The sequence below is a fragment of the Carassius carassius genome, chromosome 17 (genome assembly GCF_963082965.1).
Source record: "Carassius carassius chromosome 17, fCarCar2.1, whole genome shotgun sequence".
In the NCBI taxonomy this organism is placed as follows: domain Eukaryota; kingdom Metazoa; phylum Chordata; class Actinopteri; order Cypriniformes; family Cyprinidae; genus Carassius; species Carassius carassius.
This window is the reverse complement of record NC_081771.1, coordinates 30717894-30735533: the sequence shown is the minus strand read 5'-3', so window position 1 is coordinate 30735533 and position 17640 is coordinate 30717894. Positions and strand designations below refer to the sequence as shown.

The 17640-nt window shown below is 38.3% G+C and overlaps 1 protein-coding gene across 1 annotated transcript in view; it reads left to right on the top strand.

Annotated features, from left to right (window-relative positions):
- The window catches only part of nbeal1 (neurobeachin-like 1), a 50385-nt gene that overhangs the window by 24395 nt on the left and 8350 nt on the right, over positions 1 to 17640 (top strand). The window contains exons 15-39 of the mRNA XM_059570117.1: positions 386 to 494; positions 590 to 764; positions 1452 to 1585; positions 1691 to 1850; positions 2797 to 2899; positions 3007 to 3163; positions 4162 to 4320; positions 4535 to 4694; positions 5174 to 5262; positions 5621 to 6163; positions 7051 to 7226; positions 7393 to 7681; positions 10307 to 10618; positions 10792 to 10941; positions 11420 to 11577; positions 11717 to 11841; positions 11940 to 12063; positions 12772 to 12920; positions 13003 to 13136; positions 13508 to 13612; positions 13697 to 13792; positions 13897 to 14021; positions 15490 to 15630; positions 16403 to 16533; positions 17376 to 17485. Of these exons, the coding sequence (XP_059426100.1) occupies positions 386 to 494; positions 590 to 764; positions 1452 to 1585; positions 1691 to 1850; positions 2797 to 2899; positions 3007 to 3163; positions 4162 to 4320; positions 4535 to 4694; positions 5174 to 5262; positions 5621 to 6163; positions 7051 to 7226; positions 7393 to 7681; positions 10307 to 10618; positions 10792 to 10941; positions 11420 to 11577; positions 11717 to 11841; positions 11940 to 12063; positions 12772 to 12920; positions 13003 to 13136; positions 13508 to 13612; positions 13697 to 13792; positions 13897 to 14021; positions 15490 to 15630; positions 16403 to 16533; positions 17376 to 17485 (4114 nt within the window). The remainder of the gene's footprint in view (positions 1 to 385; positions 495 to 589; positions 765 to 1451; positions 1586 to 1690; positions 1851 to 2796; positions 2900 to 3006; positions 3164 to 4161; positions 4321 to 4534; positions 4695 to 5173; positions 5263 to 5620; positions 6164 to 7050; positions 7227 to 7392; positions 7682 to 10306; positions 10619 to 10791; positions 10942 to 11419; positions 11578 to 11716; positions 11842 to 11939; positions 12064 to 12771; positions 12921 to 13002; positions 13137 to 13507; positions 13613 to 13696; positions 13793 to 13896; positions 14022 to 15489; positions 15631 to 16402; positions 16534 to 17375; positions 17486 to 17640) is intronic.

The following is a 17640-nucleotide window of genomic DNA, read 5'->3' as shown; positions in this document are numbered from 1 at the left end:
GAGTGATAAATGAGTGATAAATCAACATATGAATAATATTTTACAATTAATATTAAATAGATTGTGATTATTTCAGATTATTTTGCCTTGTTAATAGTTCTGCATGTAATAATTCAGATGTTTATGTTGGATTTACTTGTTTGAAAATCGAAAATTCTTGGGAAAATTCAGCTTTGATCACAGGAATAAATGAAATGAAAAAATTATATGTAAATGATATGTATGTAAATGATAAAGGCATGTCTAAAGTTTATGTCTGTTTTTGATTAATATCTAATTATTAACTACTGAGGACACACAAGTGGCCAAAATAAACACATTTATGTATTTGCTCTGTAACATCATTAAATTTCCAAAATAACTCCTTTAACATGTACATGATTACTGTCGTTTTGCATGTACAGGCATGTAGGAACCCAATTTGTCTGGATTTGTCTCCTAATCTGCTCCACGGTCGCCTGACAGGAAATAAAGTGGTCAACTGGGATATCAAAGTGAGTATCCTTCATCCTGTTGTAATCTGTCCAAGTGTGTCTTCAGTTCTTCTTTTCCTTAAACGTCTACTGACAAGCTCTCTCATCATTTGTAGGACATGATCAACTGTGTTGGAGGGCTTCCTGTGTTGCTCCCAGTCTTGGAACAGTTGACTTTGTTAACCCCTGATTTGCATCACGTGGACCCCTCGGGGTCAGAGTTCATCACCCCTGACTCAGCCACACCTGCTGATGGAGACTGGGTCATACTGCCCTCAAACAGAGCGTCAGGTGAGCACACGCTCATGATAAGTTACTAAAACTATTAACTTTTTTTTTTATTGATAGAAATAATGCTAAAATAAAATATAAATATTACATAAAAACACTTAAAAAAATTAAAAAAGAAAATTATGAATATAAATGAGAATTTTTTTCTTTTTCTTTTTTAAGATGTAATTACATTTAATTACTTAAGTTTCATTACTAAAGTTACTAAAACATAACAAAAGTGAAAAAAGGGAAAATATAAAAAGTAAAAGATCTTTTGCATCTCAAGGGTCTCATCACCTGCTCCTTTTCTGTATTTATGATTAGATTTATGACTGTAAAAATTGTTTGCATGATCAAAAATAAAGCTAAAAAAAAACACATTAAATGTCAAATTTAAAAAAAAAATTATATATTATTATTATTATTACTTCATAAAGTAAAACTGAAATAAATATACAGTAATTGAAGTAGAAACAGTAAAGAAGTAAATAGTTAAAGACAAAAGCACATAAAATTAATATTAAAAGTCAAAATATAAAAGTAATAAAAAAATTGAATAAATAGTATATAAATACTATAATGGTACAATAACCGTGTTATTTGCTTGCTGTGTGACTGATCTTTTGCATCTTAAAGATGTCACTGCCTGCCTCTTTAGGTCTTAATAATCTTGTGATATGATGTTTGTGAACATTTATTAATCAGAGGCCAGATTGGAGAAGAATCTGGTGGCGACGTTCTTGCTGGTGATCAAGCACTTCCTGCAGAGACATCCCATAAACCAGGAAACCCTTCTGCACTCCCACGCTGTGGCCACGCTAGGAGCTCTGCTGCAGAAGGTACCCATAGATCTCTTTCCTTTGGTTCCTCAGTCCTTCACTGTGTATGTCTTCATTCGCCATCGGTTTCTGTGTGTGTGTGTGTGTGTGTGTGTGTGTGCGCAGCTGCCGGCGTTCCTGGTGGACGTGAGCGTGCTGGTGGCGGTTCAGCTGTTGATCGAGCAGATGACGCATGAGAAGAACTCGCAGCTCCTGCAGCAGCTCCACACACACCTGCTCTTCAACTTCAACATCTGGAACCAAGGAGATTTCCCTCTGCGCATCGGTGTGTGTGTGTGTTTGGGAGATTTATTCATGCTGCATTTATGCATTTAAACAAGCAAACGGTTTTGTTCCTGAATGCTTTTGTTAGACAAACGGATTGTCATTATTTTTGTTACATATTTTAATGGTTTCTGATTGTAGAGAAAAATCCCATTCATTTTCCACATAGCAAAGAAAAATTAGATTACATAAATTATTTTTTTTTTATTGTCAAATAAATAAACATATTTGTTTTTTATTGGTGCATATAAAAATGATTGATTAATTTACTTTACAGTTTTATTAATTTACATTTTAAAACACACTGAGTAGTGTTTTATGCATTATTTATATGTAAAAGCCTTTTTTTATTTCTTTAATGTATAGTTTAATTTTTTTTTACTAATTGTAAAAAATCTATTAAATTAAAGTTTTAATTGTCTATTAATTTGTCCATGCAATAATTTTATTTAGCTTTTTCATTTTAATGTTTTAATGAATTACTAAATTGATTACTCGTAATTGATAAATAAATTACATTATTATAAAATAAAAATTTATTTTATTTTTAAATGTCACTCCTAGTGCTCCATAACCATTAGCTCTGGGGTTGCTATATTATATTATATTATATTATATTATATTATATTATATTATATTATATTATATTATATTATATTATATTATATTATATTATATTATATTATATCATATTATATCATATTATATTATATTATATTATATTATATCATATTATAGAAAATATAAATATATTCTTCTGTAGAAGCATCACATTATTGTGATTTCAAATTGTATTAAATATTATATATATATATTTTTTAAATCATGTTTAAATCTCTGGACTAAACATAATCTGGAAGACGGATTTCCCTATGAAGAAAATGAAAGGGAAAGTCCTTCCAGAGGTCTCTGTTCACTCAGATCTTGATGTGTTTTTCACGATGAAGGTCACATCCAGTACATGTCCACCGTCATCAAAGACAGCAGGAAGCAGTTCAGGAAGAAATATGGAGTGCAGTTCCTGCTGGACACAGTTCGGCTTTACTATGGGTGAGACTACATCTCCCACAATCCCTTTATCACCTCACAGCTGTTCTACCGCTTTCTCTCTCCATCCAGTCAGTCTCCATCAGATCTGTTCTCTCTTTCCTTTCTAGTTCTGGAAGTAAAGATGCGGATCTGAGTGAAGACGACATCAAGACAATCAGAGCTTCTCTCTGTGGCCTTCTGAAGTATTACATCAGCAAGGGAACCACCCAAGAAGAGATCCAGAGCATTCTGGGATACATCGCTGCCATTGGAGATGAGGAGCAGGTGAGAAGAGGAAGATGCAGTTTCTCATACTTTACTGCTGGGAATTTTCAGCTTCACTCCTCCAGTCTTCAGTGTCACATGATCTTCAGAAATCATTCTAATATGATGATTATTATTATCAATGTTGAAAACAATGCTGCTTCATTGATAAACCTTGATACAGTTTTAAGGTTTGTTTGATTGACATGTATCAGAAACAGAAATATTTAGTAACATTAAACAAAAGATTACCGTCCCTTTCTGGCCGTACTTTTTTATTTCTTACTAAAAAGAGTGTACTTTATCATCACCACTGCAGTGCATAGTTTATTATTTACAACTATTAACGAAGTTAGCAAGTTATTCATTAATTTAAGTTTAAATTAAGCTGCAAGACTACATTTCAGGGAATTTTTCTGTTTTCACTAGTTGGTTTATCAGTTTTTTGTTTTCCTTGAGCATTATTTTAGCTTTATTATTCAATTGAAGATATTCTAGTAAGATAACTTTTAGCTGCTTTATTATAAAATTACAAATTAAAATATATTATGTCATTAATTCTGCATTTAAATCATATTTCAATTTTTTTTTAAACAGAAATATGCTTTCTGTAAGCCTGATTGCACAAGGTTTCCTTAAAAAAAATAAAAAATACGGTACTTGTTGGTCAGAGTCAGTCTATTTTATTATTATTATTTTTTGAAAACCTGCCATTTTTCACATTCTGTGTGGTGATAAGGTAACGTCTAACTCTTTGTCTGAGTGTGTTTGTGTGTCTAGGAAAGAAGCACTCTCCTTTATTGTTATTGATTTGCCCTTTCTAATCAGTAGAGCAAACATCCTCTGACTTTCTCCATTTTAATTATTCCTAAACCTCAGTGCGCTTAACTGCAAACTGGATTTACTGCCCTGCCAATTCATTTAATCGCAGTCTCTTCCGGTTTCTCCTCTTCTTATCACTTATTAGCAATAAACATTAACTAAGCATGGAATTTAAATGTGTGTGTGTGCTGTTGCAGCTGTGTGGGATGCTGGAGCTGCTGCTGACTCTGTTGCAGACCAGCGCGGCGCGGGACCAGCTCTTCCTGCTGCTGTTTGAACCGGGAGCGGTCGACTCCTGCTACGCTCTTCTGCTCAACAACAAACACTCCGAACGCTTCCGAGAGCTCGTCTTCAAGGTGCACTTCATGCTCTTAGCAGCTTCTGTCAGTTAGAGATCTCAACTTTAAGGAATCGTTTGCATAAAAATGAGAATTTTTATGCAAACACAATTTTTATTTTCACACTTTCATTTTGCATTATAAAATATTTGATAATGGCTGTGTTGAATTAAAATGTATCTTTGTCAGATGCATGTGTTATTAGTCTGAATGTTGTTGTGTGTTTGTGCAGCTGTTTGAGCAGATGCTGAAGTGTGACCGTGTGTATGAGAAGAGCAAGCAGAGGTTGCGCTTGAGGGACGTGGGATACTCGGGCCTCAGTCTGCTGTTCTCTGACCTGCACCTCACCTCCACCCTCATCAAGTGCCTCCTTCACCAAGTGCTGTCTACTGGTCAGTCTGTGTGTGTATATATTATATAAAAAATTGTAATCATTGCTATTATTACTCTCTCTGTCTCTCTTGCTTGCTCTGTGTAATCTGAGTTTAATTTCAGTATCATTAAGATACTAGTTTTCATGATATATAGTTTGTATTAGTATTTTGAATTGGTTTTTATTCCTATGTATTTTGTGTATTTTTGTTATTTTTATAGTTTTTTTATGTAGTTTTCATTCATTTTATTTCAGTTTCAGGTATTTTAGTACATCAGTTAAAAAATGTGGCCTTGGAAATTTATATTAATTCTAAATAATTAGTTTTTTTTGTATTACATTAGTATAAAATTTATATTTAAATTTTTTTTACATTTTATTTTAGGTAACACATTTTGTTTTGTTTTAATTAAGCATATCCCGTATAAGGCCGCACTGAATTTGTGATGTGAAATGTTTTTCCATAAACCCTCCTTGTTTAATCTCTTTGTCCTCTAGATACTGTTATAAACTATAAAGATCTGATGGATGTGGTTCTGTTGACCCATAAGGCCAGCCCCAGCGTTCGCCTGACTGTATGCAAGAGGGTGAGAGCACTTATCACATGAATACACCACAGTTATCAGTGCTAACGAAAACTAAAATCTTGGTAAAATATATATTTTAAGGAATAGCTCAGAAAAGAAGAGTGTCACTCAAAACAAGCAAGTTATTTTTATTCTGTGGAGCACAAAAAGAGTTGCTTTGTGTGAAGAAAATATATATATAATTTAAAATATTTTGCATACATCGGACATAATTTTCAATTTTGGGTGAACTTTCTCTTTAACTAATATAAATTAGTGTTTGCAAAAAAAAAAAAAAAACCTTAACTGTGCACTAAATGAAATGATGTCCAGTCATGTTTCCAGCCTACAGTATATATCCTTCTGTTATTTCCTGCAGCTGTATGCACTGCTGCAGTCTCAGCAGGATGCAGCGCAGCAGATCTCCAGGCAGACGTGTTGGCAGGGCACTCTAATGAGTCTGTTTGTCCGGAGCCCTGGGAGCGACGGAGGTTCTGGTTCAGGCCGAGGTGACGCCAGCAGCCTGGGGAGTTTGGAGCTGAGCCGCAGCAGCGGAGGAAACCGTCTGGAGCCTCCTCTGGAGCGCAGGCCTCTGGAAGACAGGCTTGAGGAGCGAGACAGCGCCTCAGACAGCAGGTCCATAGACAGCCTGGACAACGGAGAGCTGATGTCCCTATCTGAAACACCAGGGGATGCACCCACACCCAAAACCTGGGGCGGGAAAACTGGGGTCTTGACTTTGGATCTGTCCCAGCTGCGTCTGTTTGATCACGGGGACAGCGGCAGTCAGACTCCGGGCAGCATGCAGAGCACACCGTCTCCTCTGGAGAACACAAAGCCCTTCCCAGGAGCTTCCTCTCTGAATGATGACAGCTTCCTGTTTAGTGACAATGTGTCCCTGGGAGAGTCTTTTAACAGTGAGGTGAGACTGATGTGCGTTACTGCTAAATAGTACTGTTGGTGATCGTATGAAGAGACTCTAAAATATAATTTATAGATGAGCCACATATAAATGCATTGTAAAATACTTATTATACGAGACCGCACACATTCAATATTAATGTGACTTTTTAAAGCCACTTTTTAATGACTTTTTAAGTGGCAATTGACTAATTTACTCACAAGAATAGTTGTGTATTTTTATTTATTAATATGAATTCACTTCATGTTTTAAAAAAAAAAAACGTTTTAGAAAAGCTTTATTAAAAAAACACAGATTTTGTGGTAACAAACAAACATTGTTTTAGCAAACAAAAGCAATAGCAATTATAATTACTTTACTCTTTAAAATGAATATATTTGGCAAGGATGCATTAAATTGATCTAAAGTGACAGTAAGAAAATGTATAATGTTACAAAATATTTGTTTCAAATAAATGCTGTTCTGTTGAACTTTGTATTCATCTAAGAATTCCTGAAATAATGGTATCACTGTTTCCACAAAAATATTAAGCCTTTCAACATTGATAATCATTTCACAGTAGTACTGCTTTTACTGTATTTTGATCGAATCAGTGCAACCCTTGCTGAGCATATCAGACTTTTATTTAAAAAAGAAACATTAAAAAATATTTCCATCCCGGAATTGTTGAAAGGTAGTGGCATAGAATATACTAGTTTATATTTTACTAATATATTTATAATTGTGTCCCATGCAAGTAGGTATTTTGTATATTTTATAGTTTATGTATTATTAATAGTTTTACGTTTCCTCAAAAATACTATTATTATCCAGAGCCAATGTCTGTTCATTTGCAGTCAGTCTTTTTGAAGTGATTTGTTGATGTAAGCCTCTGTCTTGCTGCCCAGCGTGCGGAGGAGGAGTTGTCCCGTCTGCTGTTGGAGATGGTGTTGTGTGTCATGTGGAGAGGGGTGGAGGGGTCAGATGACGCCGCCTGGTTGGAGAGGGGGCAGGTGTTCTCCGCTCTCACCAAACTGGGCACTGCCAACGAGTTGCTGCTGCCCGTCGACCACATCAAACTCAGGTCAGACTACATCCACTCTGTGCTTTCTTTGGAACTGCTGCTCAATGCTTGTGATGCACAAAAATACATTTTTCTCAGTCAAGAGCATAATTTCCAGTTCAATATGTTTGCATTCGGAATTTTTACAGCTGGTTGTTCATGCATCTTCTAATGCCTTTCTCTTCAGTCTGATGGAGAGGATGCTGGAATTGGCCGTAACGGATAACCGAGAGGCGACGACGGCCACGCTGCCGCAGCACACGGAGAACGCGGTGCGTCTTCTGCACGTGGTGCAGGACTTCCTGCAGGCTGAGGGGCTGGTGAATCCCGCTCTGTGGACTGAGAAGGTTCTGGAAGAGATGGTGACTCTGATGGACGGGCTGATGGTGTGGTACGCCTCTGGGACGCAGTGGCTCCAGCTGTCTCAGGTGGGACTACGGCTGCTGTTTGGGTTCATGGCACAGGAAGACCCACAGGTGAGCACAAAACAAGTCATAAGGGTCAACTTCTTTCAAACTGAGATTTATACATCGCATTTAAAGTTGTCCAAGTGAAGATCTTAGCAATGCATGTTACGTTTTTATGTATTTATGGTAGGAAATTTACAAAATATCTTCATAAAAAATTATCTTTGCTAAATATCCAATGATTTTTGGAATGAAAGAAAAATCTATAATTTTGAACCATACAATGTATTGTTTGCTATTGCTACAAATATACCTGTGCTATTTCCAGGGTCCAGGGTCACATATTATGTTTTAGCAAGGATGCATTACCGTATTTTTCGGACTATAAGTCACACCTGAGTATAAGTCGCATCAGTCCAAAAATACGTCATGATGAGGAAAAAAAACATATATAAGTCGCACTGGACTATAAGTCACATTTATTTATAACCAAGCACCGAGAGAAAACATTACAGTCTACAGCCGCGAGAGGGCGCTCTATGTCTTCAGTGTAGACTACAGGAGCACTGAGCAGCATAGAGCGCCCTCTGGCGACTGTAGACGGTAATGTTTTCTATTGGTTCATTTCTCTTGGTTCATTTCTCTTGGTTCATGTCAAATTAATTTTGATAAATAAGTCGCACCTGACTATAAGTCGCAGGACCAGCCAAACTATGAAAAAAAGTGTGACTTATAGTCCGGAAAATACGGTACATTTATCAAAAGTGACAGCAAAGTCATTTACATGGTACAACTGTTTTCTATTTTAAATAAATGCTGCTCTTTGTTCATCAGAGACTCTTGAATCTTGTGGTTTCCGCAAAGAAATTAAGTGATAACTGTTTTCGATAATAATCAGTAATAGGGCTGCACGATGTGTCGTTTAAGCATCGATATCGCGATGTATGAATCCACGATAGTCACATCGCAGGATGTGCGATGTAGGCTGTCGTAGTTGATCCTTATTCATTAACTGTACGGGCCAGCTACTCCCCTGCCATTGACGAATGTGATTCGCGGATTAATTGCACAGCTTAACCATCATAAAGTGAAAGTTTATAATTGACAGGACTGAAAACCACATGCAAGTTTAACAGGGCAGAGAGAGAGAGGGAGCGCGAGAGAGACAGAGAGAGCGCGCGAGAGAGACAGAGAGAGCGCGCGAGAGAGACCGAGAGAGAGAGAGAGAGAGAGAGAGAGAGAGCGCGCGAGAGAGACAGAGAGAGAGAGCGCGCGCGAGAGAGACAGAGAGAGAGAGAGAGCGCGCGCGAGAGAGACAGAGAGAGAGAGAGAGAGAGAGTGCGCGAGAGAGACCGAGAGAGAGAGAGAGAGAGAGAGCGCGCGAGAGAGACAGAGAGAGAGAGAGAGAGCGCGCGCGAGAGAGACAGAGAGAGAGAGAGAGAGAGAGTGCGTGAGAGAGACAGAGAGAGAGAGAGCGAGAGAGTGCGCGAGAGAGACAGAGAGAGAGAGCGCGCGCGAGAGAGACAGAGAGAGAGAGCGCGTGCGAGAGAGACAGAGAGAGAGAGCGCGCGCGAGAGAGACAGAGAGAGAGAGAGTGCGCGAGAGAGACAGAGAGAGAGAGCGCGCGCGAGAGAGACAGAGAGAGAGAGCGCGCGCGAGAGAGACAGAGAGAGAGAGCGCGCGCGCGAGAGAGACCGAGAGAGAGAGAGCGCGCGAGAGAGACAGAGAGAGAGAGAGAGAGAGAGAGAGTGCGCGAGAGAGACGGAGAGAGAGAGCGCGCGGGAGAGAGAGAGAGAGAGAGAGTGCGCGAGAGAGACAGAGAGAGAGAGAGTGCGCGAGAGAGACAGAGAGAGAGAGAGAGAGAGAGAGAGCGCGCGCGAGAGAGACAGGGAGAGAGAGAGAGCGCACAAGAGAGACAGGGAGAGAGAGAGAGCGCACGAGAGAGACAGAGAGAGAGCCATCAATGTTTATAGAAATGTATATGGATTTATTTTGCATGTAATTTTTTTTCTTATGAATATATATGTATTTTTGTTTTGTTTGTTTCTATTCTGCTATGTACAATGCTTTGGCAATATGTACCTTTGTATGTCATGCCAATAAAGCAATATGAATTGAATTGAGAGAGAGAGAGAGAGAGAGAGAGAGAGACCGAGAGACTGAGAGAGAGAGACCGAGAGAGAGCGAGCCGTTCTCAAACAACATGAGCGCTGTCTTGCTCTCTCTCCCTCGCGCATATTAATCAGTTGACACGATGGTGTCGATGTTTAAATCATTTAAAATGAGAATGTAAGTGTGCTCATCCCATTTTTGTTTGTAAGAAAAAATATCGCAATATATATCGAAGAAAAATAAAATATCGCAATGTCATTTTTTCCACAATATCGTGCAGCCCTAATCAGTAATGTTTCTTGAGCAGCAAATCAGCATATTAGAATAATTTCCAAAGGATCACGTGACACTAAAATTCAATTTTGCATTACAGGAATAAATTGCATTTTAGAAATATATTCAAATGGAAAGTATTACAGTGTTACTGTTTCACTAGAAAACTGTACTTTATTTTGTAATCAAATAAAGGCGAGCGTTCTTTCGAAAACACTAAGAAAACCTTACCAACCCCAAACTTTTGAACTAATAATCATAAACGTACTTAGATCTTCAGTTCATTCACAATGTTCCTCGTTCTGGCAGGTGTGTGCCATGGCTACGGCCAAACTGAATGGCATCCTGCAGACGAAGACGGTGGACTCTCAGGACGAGGCCTGTTATCTTCTGGGCCGTGTGGAGGAAATCCTCAGGCGCTCTGTGAGCGAGGAGCGGACAGGGGAGACCTACTCGTTTTTAGTGCCTCTCCTCCGTACCCTCCTGTCTAAAGTCCACAAGCTCCTGTACATGGAGCTGCACCTCCCTTCGCTCCCCGACAGCAACGGGAGCCCGTCCTTCTTCGAGGACTTCCAGCTGTACTGCAGCTCCCCGGAGTGGAGGGTCTATTTGGATAAATATGTAAGACCTGTATTAATACACTAGTTGTGATTTTAAGCTGGGTGATGTCTAATGTATGTTTTAATTTTGATATGTTTAACTATTAATACATTGTAGTAGTTGCTTGGCTTCTACTCTTCTACTCTTGCACCCTGTAGTTAATAAATCTGAGTTTTGTGCATCTGTTTTATCAGATTATTCCCTACATGAAGCAATATGAGCTCGAGACGTTCAGTCAGGGTCATGAGAACATGGCTCTCTACTGGAAGGACTGTTATGAGGCGTTCATGCTCAAACTGCACCGCAGGGAGCGAGAGAGAGGAGAGAGCAAGACACGCTTTCAGGTGCAAAAACATGTTTTTTGAAAGAAATTGATCTGTTGAACTTTGTTTTCATCCAGGAATCCTAAAAGATATGTATGGATTCTATTCTATTCTATTTTTTTTTTTTTTTTTTTTACAAAAATATGAAGCAGCACAACAGTTTTCAACATTGATAATAATCAGAAATGTTTGTTGAGCAGCAAACCAGCAAATTCATTTGATTTCTGAAGATCATGTGACACTGCAGACCGGAGAAATGATGCAAAAAATTCAGCTTTGATCATAGAAATAAATCATATTTTGAAATATGTTCAAATAGAAAATAGCAATTTTAAATTGTAAAAATATCTCACAATATTACAGTTCTTACTGTATTTTTATCAAATAAGAGACTTCTTTCAAAACTTTTCGAAACTTATTTTCAAAAAAGTCTGAACCGCAGTGTTCAAATTTAATGTAGAGTTTACAAACAGTTTTCGTTTCCCTCAAACCCCCCCAGGAGCAGTTTGTGGAACCGTTCAGTCGCCGAGGGCGTCAGGAGAACCTGAGGTACAACAGCATGCTGAAACAGATCCACACGCAGAACAGCGCCATCCTCAGGCAGTGGAGAGCGGTGCGCAGAGGACTCTTCTGTGAGAGAGGACCCTGGGTGGACAAGTGAGTGTCCTTTCTGTCTGTAAAGGTCACTGAGACCAGGAGTGGATACTCTTTGTGCAGATGCAGGTGTACACATCTACTGTGCAGTAAATCACATATAATACAGAGCTAATTAATGTGCTCTGTTTGTGTTTGGCAGGCAGCAGAAGGACATACACTGGAAGCTCTCTAGCGCTGAGAACTACTCTCGTATGAGACTCAAACTGGTGTGGAATTACAACTTTGATCCTCACAGAGAAGCCAGTGCCTTGAGAGACAACCTAGGCAAGATATACACACCTAGAAATGGTTACTTGTTACTTTTATAAATATTGTGTTGGGCATTTTAGGAAGTAAGTGGTTTTGTGTGTGTGTTGCTTCAGGTGTGCAGCACAAGCAGGTAAACGCTGAGTCGCTGTTGTTAGAGGCGGTCAAACAGGTGAAGGTCAGTGATCTGGAGGATGACATCCTGGAGCCCCTGGAGGAGGATCCTGCTTCGGCCAATCAGTGAGTCTCAGTTTGGACGGACAGGAGCAGTAACCAATCACTGGAGCTGAATACAGAAACACACTTTTGCTTAATAACTAGATGTGTAAACCCTTTTAATCACCTCGAATAATGTTCTTTTATTCTAAAGATTAGATTTTAGTTCAAAGATTTGATAAATTCTGTATTTAATAATTTGAGCCTCTAATTTTTCATTGCATATAAAATGGGTTAGTTTGTTTCTTGCATTATCAATTTCCATGTTCAATACTTTTAAAGAGTATTGGGTCAGTAAGATTTTTTTTAATTGTTTTGAATGAAGTCTCTTGCATTTATTTGATCAAAAGTACATTAAAAAACAGTAATATTGTGAAATATTATTGCAATTTAAAGTAGCTGTTTTCTATGTGAATATATTTTAAAATGTAATTTATTCCTGTAATCCAAGCTGAATATTTAACATCATTACTCCAGTCTTCAGTGTCACATGATCTTTCAGAAATCATTTAATATTCTGATTTGATGCTCAAGTAAAATTTCTGATTATTATCAATATTGAAAAATTGTGCTGCTTAATATTTTGTTTTCGTTTTTTTTAAGGATATTTCGATGAATAGAAAGTTCAGAAGAGCATTTCTTTTAAATATTTTGTTGTAAAATTATAAATCTCTTTACTGCCATATGCATCTTCACTGAATAAAAGTATTAATTTCTTTAAAAAAAAAAAAGGGCTGATTCAGAAGAGCCGGGTCAGAAGGAGAAGCTGGTGATCTCTGAGGACTGTGAGCTGGTCACGGTGGTGGATGTCTATCCGGGTCGTCTGGAGCTCACCACACAACACATCTACTTCTACGACAGCAGCACGGAGAAAGAGGAAGGTGAGGAAAACTGGTGCAGTGAAATTTAGCAGTGTGAAGTCATACGTATGAGGACAGAGATGATGCTGATCTTCCTTTTCAGGTGTTGGTCAGGACTTCAAATGGCCTCTGTCTCAGATCAGAGAGATTCACCTGCGCAGGTACAACCTCCGGCGCTCGGCTCTGGAGATCTTCCTCATCGACCAGACCAACTACTTCCTGAACTTCAAGAAGGAGGTCAGGAATCTTACAGCATCTTTCTCCTCTTCTTTTTCTCTTTCCCTATATGAACGTAATTATACATGCAAACTCTTAAAACTGCTTCATAATGAGCTGATATTTGAGCTGATATTTGTCTCATTGAGTCTCATTCACTAATAATTGAAGGAATTCATTCAATTGCATGCTTTGGCAACTAGCTGAAATACAATACATTTATTTATTTGTTTTAGATATATTTTTAGTAGCAAAAATAGTTTTGTGCTTTTAGTCAACTACTGTATAATAACCCTGGATTTCACACAAATATTTGTGCGGTTATTATTTTTGAACTTTCCCTCCTCCTTTCGTTCAGTCTCTATGATTGGTTGTTTCTGTTTGATTGACAGGTGCGTAATAAAGTGTACAGCCGGATGCTGCTGCTGCTGCATTCTCTCTCTCTGCATGCCACTCACTCGCCGCAGGAGCTGCTGGAAGCCTCTGGACTCACACAGGTCACTGCACACACGAAGCATCTCTGTTTCATCGAGTACATCACTGAAGGTTCAGAGCTGACTTTTCCTTCTCTCTGTCATCAGAAATGGGTGAACCGGGAGATCTCAAACTTTGACTACCTGATGCAGTTGAACACCATAGCAGGACGGACGTATAATGATCTGGCTCAGTATCCTGTGGTGAGTAACCGTTCCACAGCCGCTCTGTTTGAATGTGGCGCACATCAGCGGTCATTCACTTCCTGAATGATCATACTCTATGTGACCTTTTATGCTGATTTTAGTTCCCCTGGATCCTGTCAGATTATACGTCTGAGGAGCTGGATCTGTCTGATCCGCGGGTGTTCAGAGATCTCTCCAAACCTGTGGCCGTGCTGAACGAGAGGAACGCAAAAGCCGTCAGAGAGAAGTGCGTTTCTGTGTCTGTCTGGTTCAATCTGTCATTTTAGTTTTATTCTAGTTCAGAAAAAAGTTTTAGTTACATATAACAACATCTAGGCAACATTTTTTGTCATCTGAAGGATTTACCAAATAGTAGGCTGTGAAATTTCAGTTTTATAAAATACCTTGTATAGGCTAAATATGGTAGCATTCACCCGTCACACATAACATCATCCCAGAATGCATTGTGATGAACATGAAGAGTTTTGTGCATAAGCAAACTTTGTTCTTCACTGAAAAGTTTAATTAACCTCTGATTAAAATACATACATACATACATACATACATATATATATATATATATATATATATATATATATATATATATATATATATATATATATATATAATAAGGGGTGTAACGGTATGTGTATTCGTACCGGACCGTTTCGGTACAGGGCTTTCGGTACGGTGCACGTGTGTACCGAATGACCGAATGCAATATTTTGTGTACGGAACATAGGTACCTTTTCGTGTTTCCACACAAACATATTAAGTGTCGGAAGTCTCCGGGTTCAGCGCAAATCCCGCCCTGCAGCTGATTCTAAAGTTTTCATTGGTCATGTCAATATGTCAATCACTGTACAGATTGCCCTACACCAGTGGTTCTCAACCCGCGGCCCGCATGAATTCAAATGCGGCCCACCATATGCTGAACACAATAAAAAAAATAAAAAAAAACTTTCAGTGTTACAATGAATTTAATTTTATAAATGGAAGAGGTCCACGTCCGCGCTGGCCGTGTCTGCGTCTGGATTGCTCATGCGGAAAGTATAACACAGGCTTTACAATCGCAACTTCTTTGTGCTGCTAGTCATTTCGAGCCGAATTTCACAAAATTGTTCTGCTCCTGACAGCATCAGGTGTTTTATTTATGGGGAGTAGAATTATTTATTTATTTCAATGAATGTAATCAATTAGATATCATAATATTTAGGCTATAATATTATAAATCAGGTTGTTTTTTATTGGTGACGTAATATGTAAATTATATGAATGCGGCCCGCGAGACTTGCACTTGGACCACACTGCGGCCCGCTGGAAAAAAAGGTTGAGAACCACTACCTTACACCAACACTGATCTCTAAACCTACCCGTCGTCACTGTAACCTTAACCAATGAAATCGACTGCAGCGCGGGATTTCCACTGAACTGGTTGAAAAAAAAAAAAAAAATAAATCACACACCGCGCGCTGTACCCCAACATACATGGCATGCTTTAGCCCAGCGTCTCGCTAGCTAGCGTCATGGCCAATGACAGTAAAAGGGTCATGGCCAATGCAGACAAGCCCATAGACAGTATGGACAAGCCGGACCTTGAAGAGTCACCCATATCATTAAGGTCTCCTGTCATAGTTATTTATTTATATTTTTCATTATATTGTATTATGTGATATTGGTTTGAGACTGAGAGTATTTTATCTCATATTCTGCAGATATGAGAGTTTTGAAGACCCCACTGGCACCATAGACCGTTTCCACTATGGCACGCACTACTCGAACGCCGCTGGAGTCATGCATTACCTCATTCGAGTCGAACCCTTCACATCCCTGCACATCCAGCTGCAGAGCGGCAGGTAATGCTCGTCTGCTTTTGGCTTTTTGCCTTTAAATTCTGTTTCACTGTCTTTCCTCTCTTTCTTTTGTCCTTTTATCAACCGACTCAATTGTTCTCAAAAATTATTCACTCAATTGTTTTTGCATGCTTTGAAAAGAAAAGGTTACTGAAGTGAAATTCATATAAAGGCCAGGATTATTACAGTCTGTCCCTTAGAATTAAACATCCTGCTTTTGCTAACGTACCTTTACAGATTCTTAAAAAAAAATGGTATTATTTTATGATTGGCTTTTGACTGATAGATATTTAAACAAAGGCAATGGACCTTTTTCACATTTCCGGGTTTCTCAGCAGCGGAAGTCCTGAAAGTTGGTTCATTGAGACGTGAATTGGAGAGTACCACAAATATATTTTTTGCATTCCCATTTGTTCAAAATAGCAAAAGAAAGACTCCACAACAGTGTTTTTATGACTATCAATAAAAGGAAAAAAATTGAGAGAGACTGATACGGCAGTCAAATTTACCGTCCCTCCCATAGATAAGAAAACACCCACGCATTTGTGCAAACTATTTTTTTTTATGCAAATGTAATATAATACAAAGAACATACATAAAAAATAAAAAATAAATCTTTTGAGGGTTTATGATGCTGATGACCGTTAAACGTGTCATCACAGTCTTATGAAAAGGTTCCATTATATTTGAATATACTTAGGGTTGCCACGTCCTCATAAAACCTGTTTTATTATACAGTATGAATAAAGTTGGTCTGTCTGTCTGTGTGTGGCAGGTTTGACTGTGCTGACCGTCAGTTTCACTCTATTCCTGCTACCTGGCAAACCCTCATGGACAATCCCAACGACGTCAAAGAGCTCATCCCAGAATTCTTCTACTTCCCAGAGTTCTTGGAGAACCAGGACGGTGAGTAAATGAAAGATTAGTTGAGCTAGTATTGTTTTATTAATAGTAGTTTTAAAAACTGAGTTCAACTTTTGTGTTGTGGAAACATCTATTGTAGCTTTTCAGAGACTAAAAAATATAAAATATGTGAGAAATTGAATCATTTCAATCAATTTCTATTGTGTTAGGGGTCAATTTTACCCACATATTTTATGTTTAAAATGAGCAGGACAGATTCATTTTTTTTCCTCTCTCTCTCTTTGGTCAAGACTACTTGTAATGACTATTTGCGCACAAAAGTGCAAATAACCACATGCATGTATAAATATTATCTAACATTATTTGTGCTTCGAGTAAGTAGTATTTATTGCTATTTGTCAATTGCTCTGCTTTTTGTAATCTGGTTCTCAAACCATTCTGAGGGTTCACATAATCCATAAACATCCTGTGAGTTTTTCGTCCGTGAAACTAACAAATAAACAGTGAATTTTCCTTTGGTAAGTCAGAACACAAGTCGTCTTTGGAGTAAACTCAAAAGTATTTCATATTTCTCATGTATTTTATTTTCCTCACCTGATTCTTTGCTGTTTTTCAAAGTGTTGATTTTTGGCAGATTGCATTGAAACCAATGGGGGGAGTCAGTATGTCCCACACAAAAGTTGTTGACCTTAAATGGACAATATTCACCAAATATAAAGTAGAAATAAATAGCTTAGCCACTGTTTCAAAGTCAGATCACTTTTTTCAGTCAATGCTGAAAAAAATGAGTTTAAAAACTTAATTTTAACCAACAAAGTGTAACATTCCCTTCCACTCAGACTCCTTTGTATTGCATCATCTCACTCTCTCTCTCACTGTTGTAGGATTTGACCTGGGTCGCTTACAGATCTCTAAAGAGAGGGTAAATGATGTCATCCTGCCTAAATGGGCCAAATCCCCCGAGGATTTCATCTACAAGCACCGCAAAGCCCTGGTGAGCCCATTTCTGATGACCTCATCACAGCTCTTCCCCACTGAGCTCAATACAGAGCCTCCAGGGAGGGATGTGTAATTGAATACAGCCCGCTCTCAGTATCTGTTTCTGTTCTTCTTCTCAATTCCTTTGCCACTTCTGTCCTATTAAAGCCT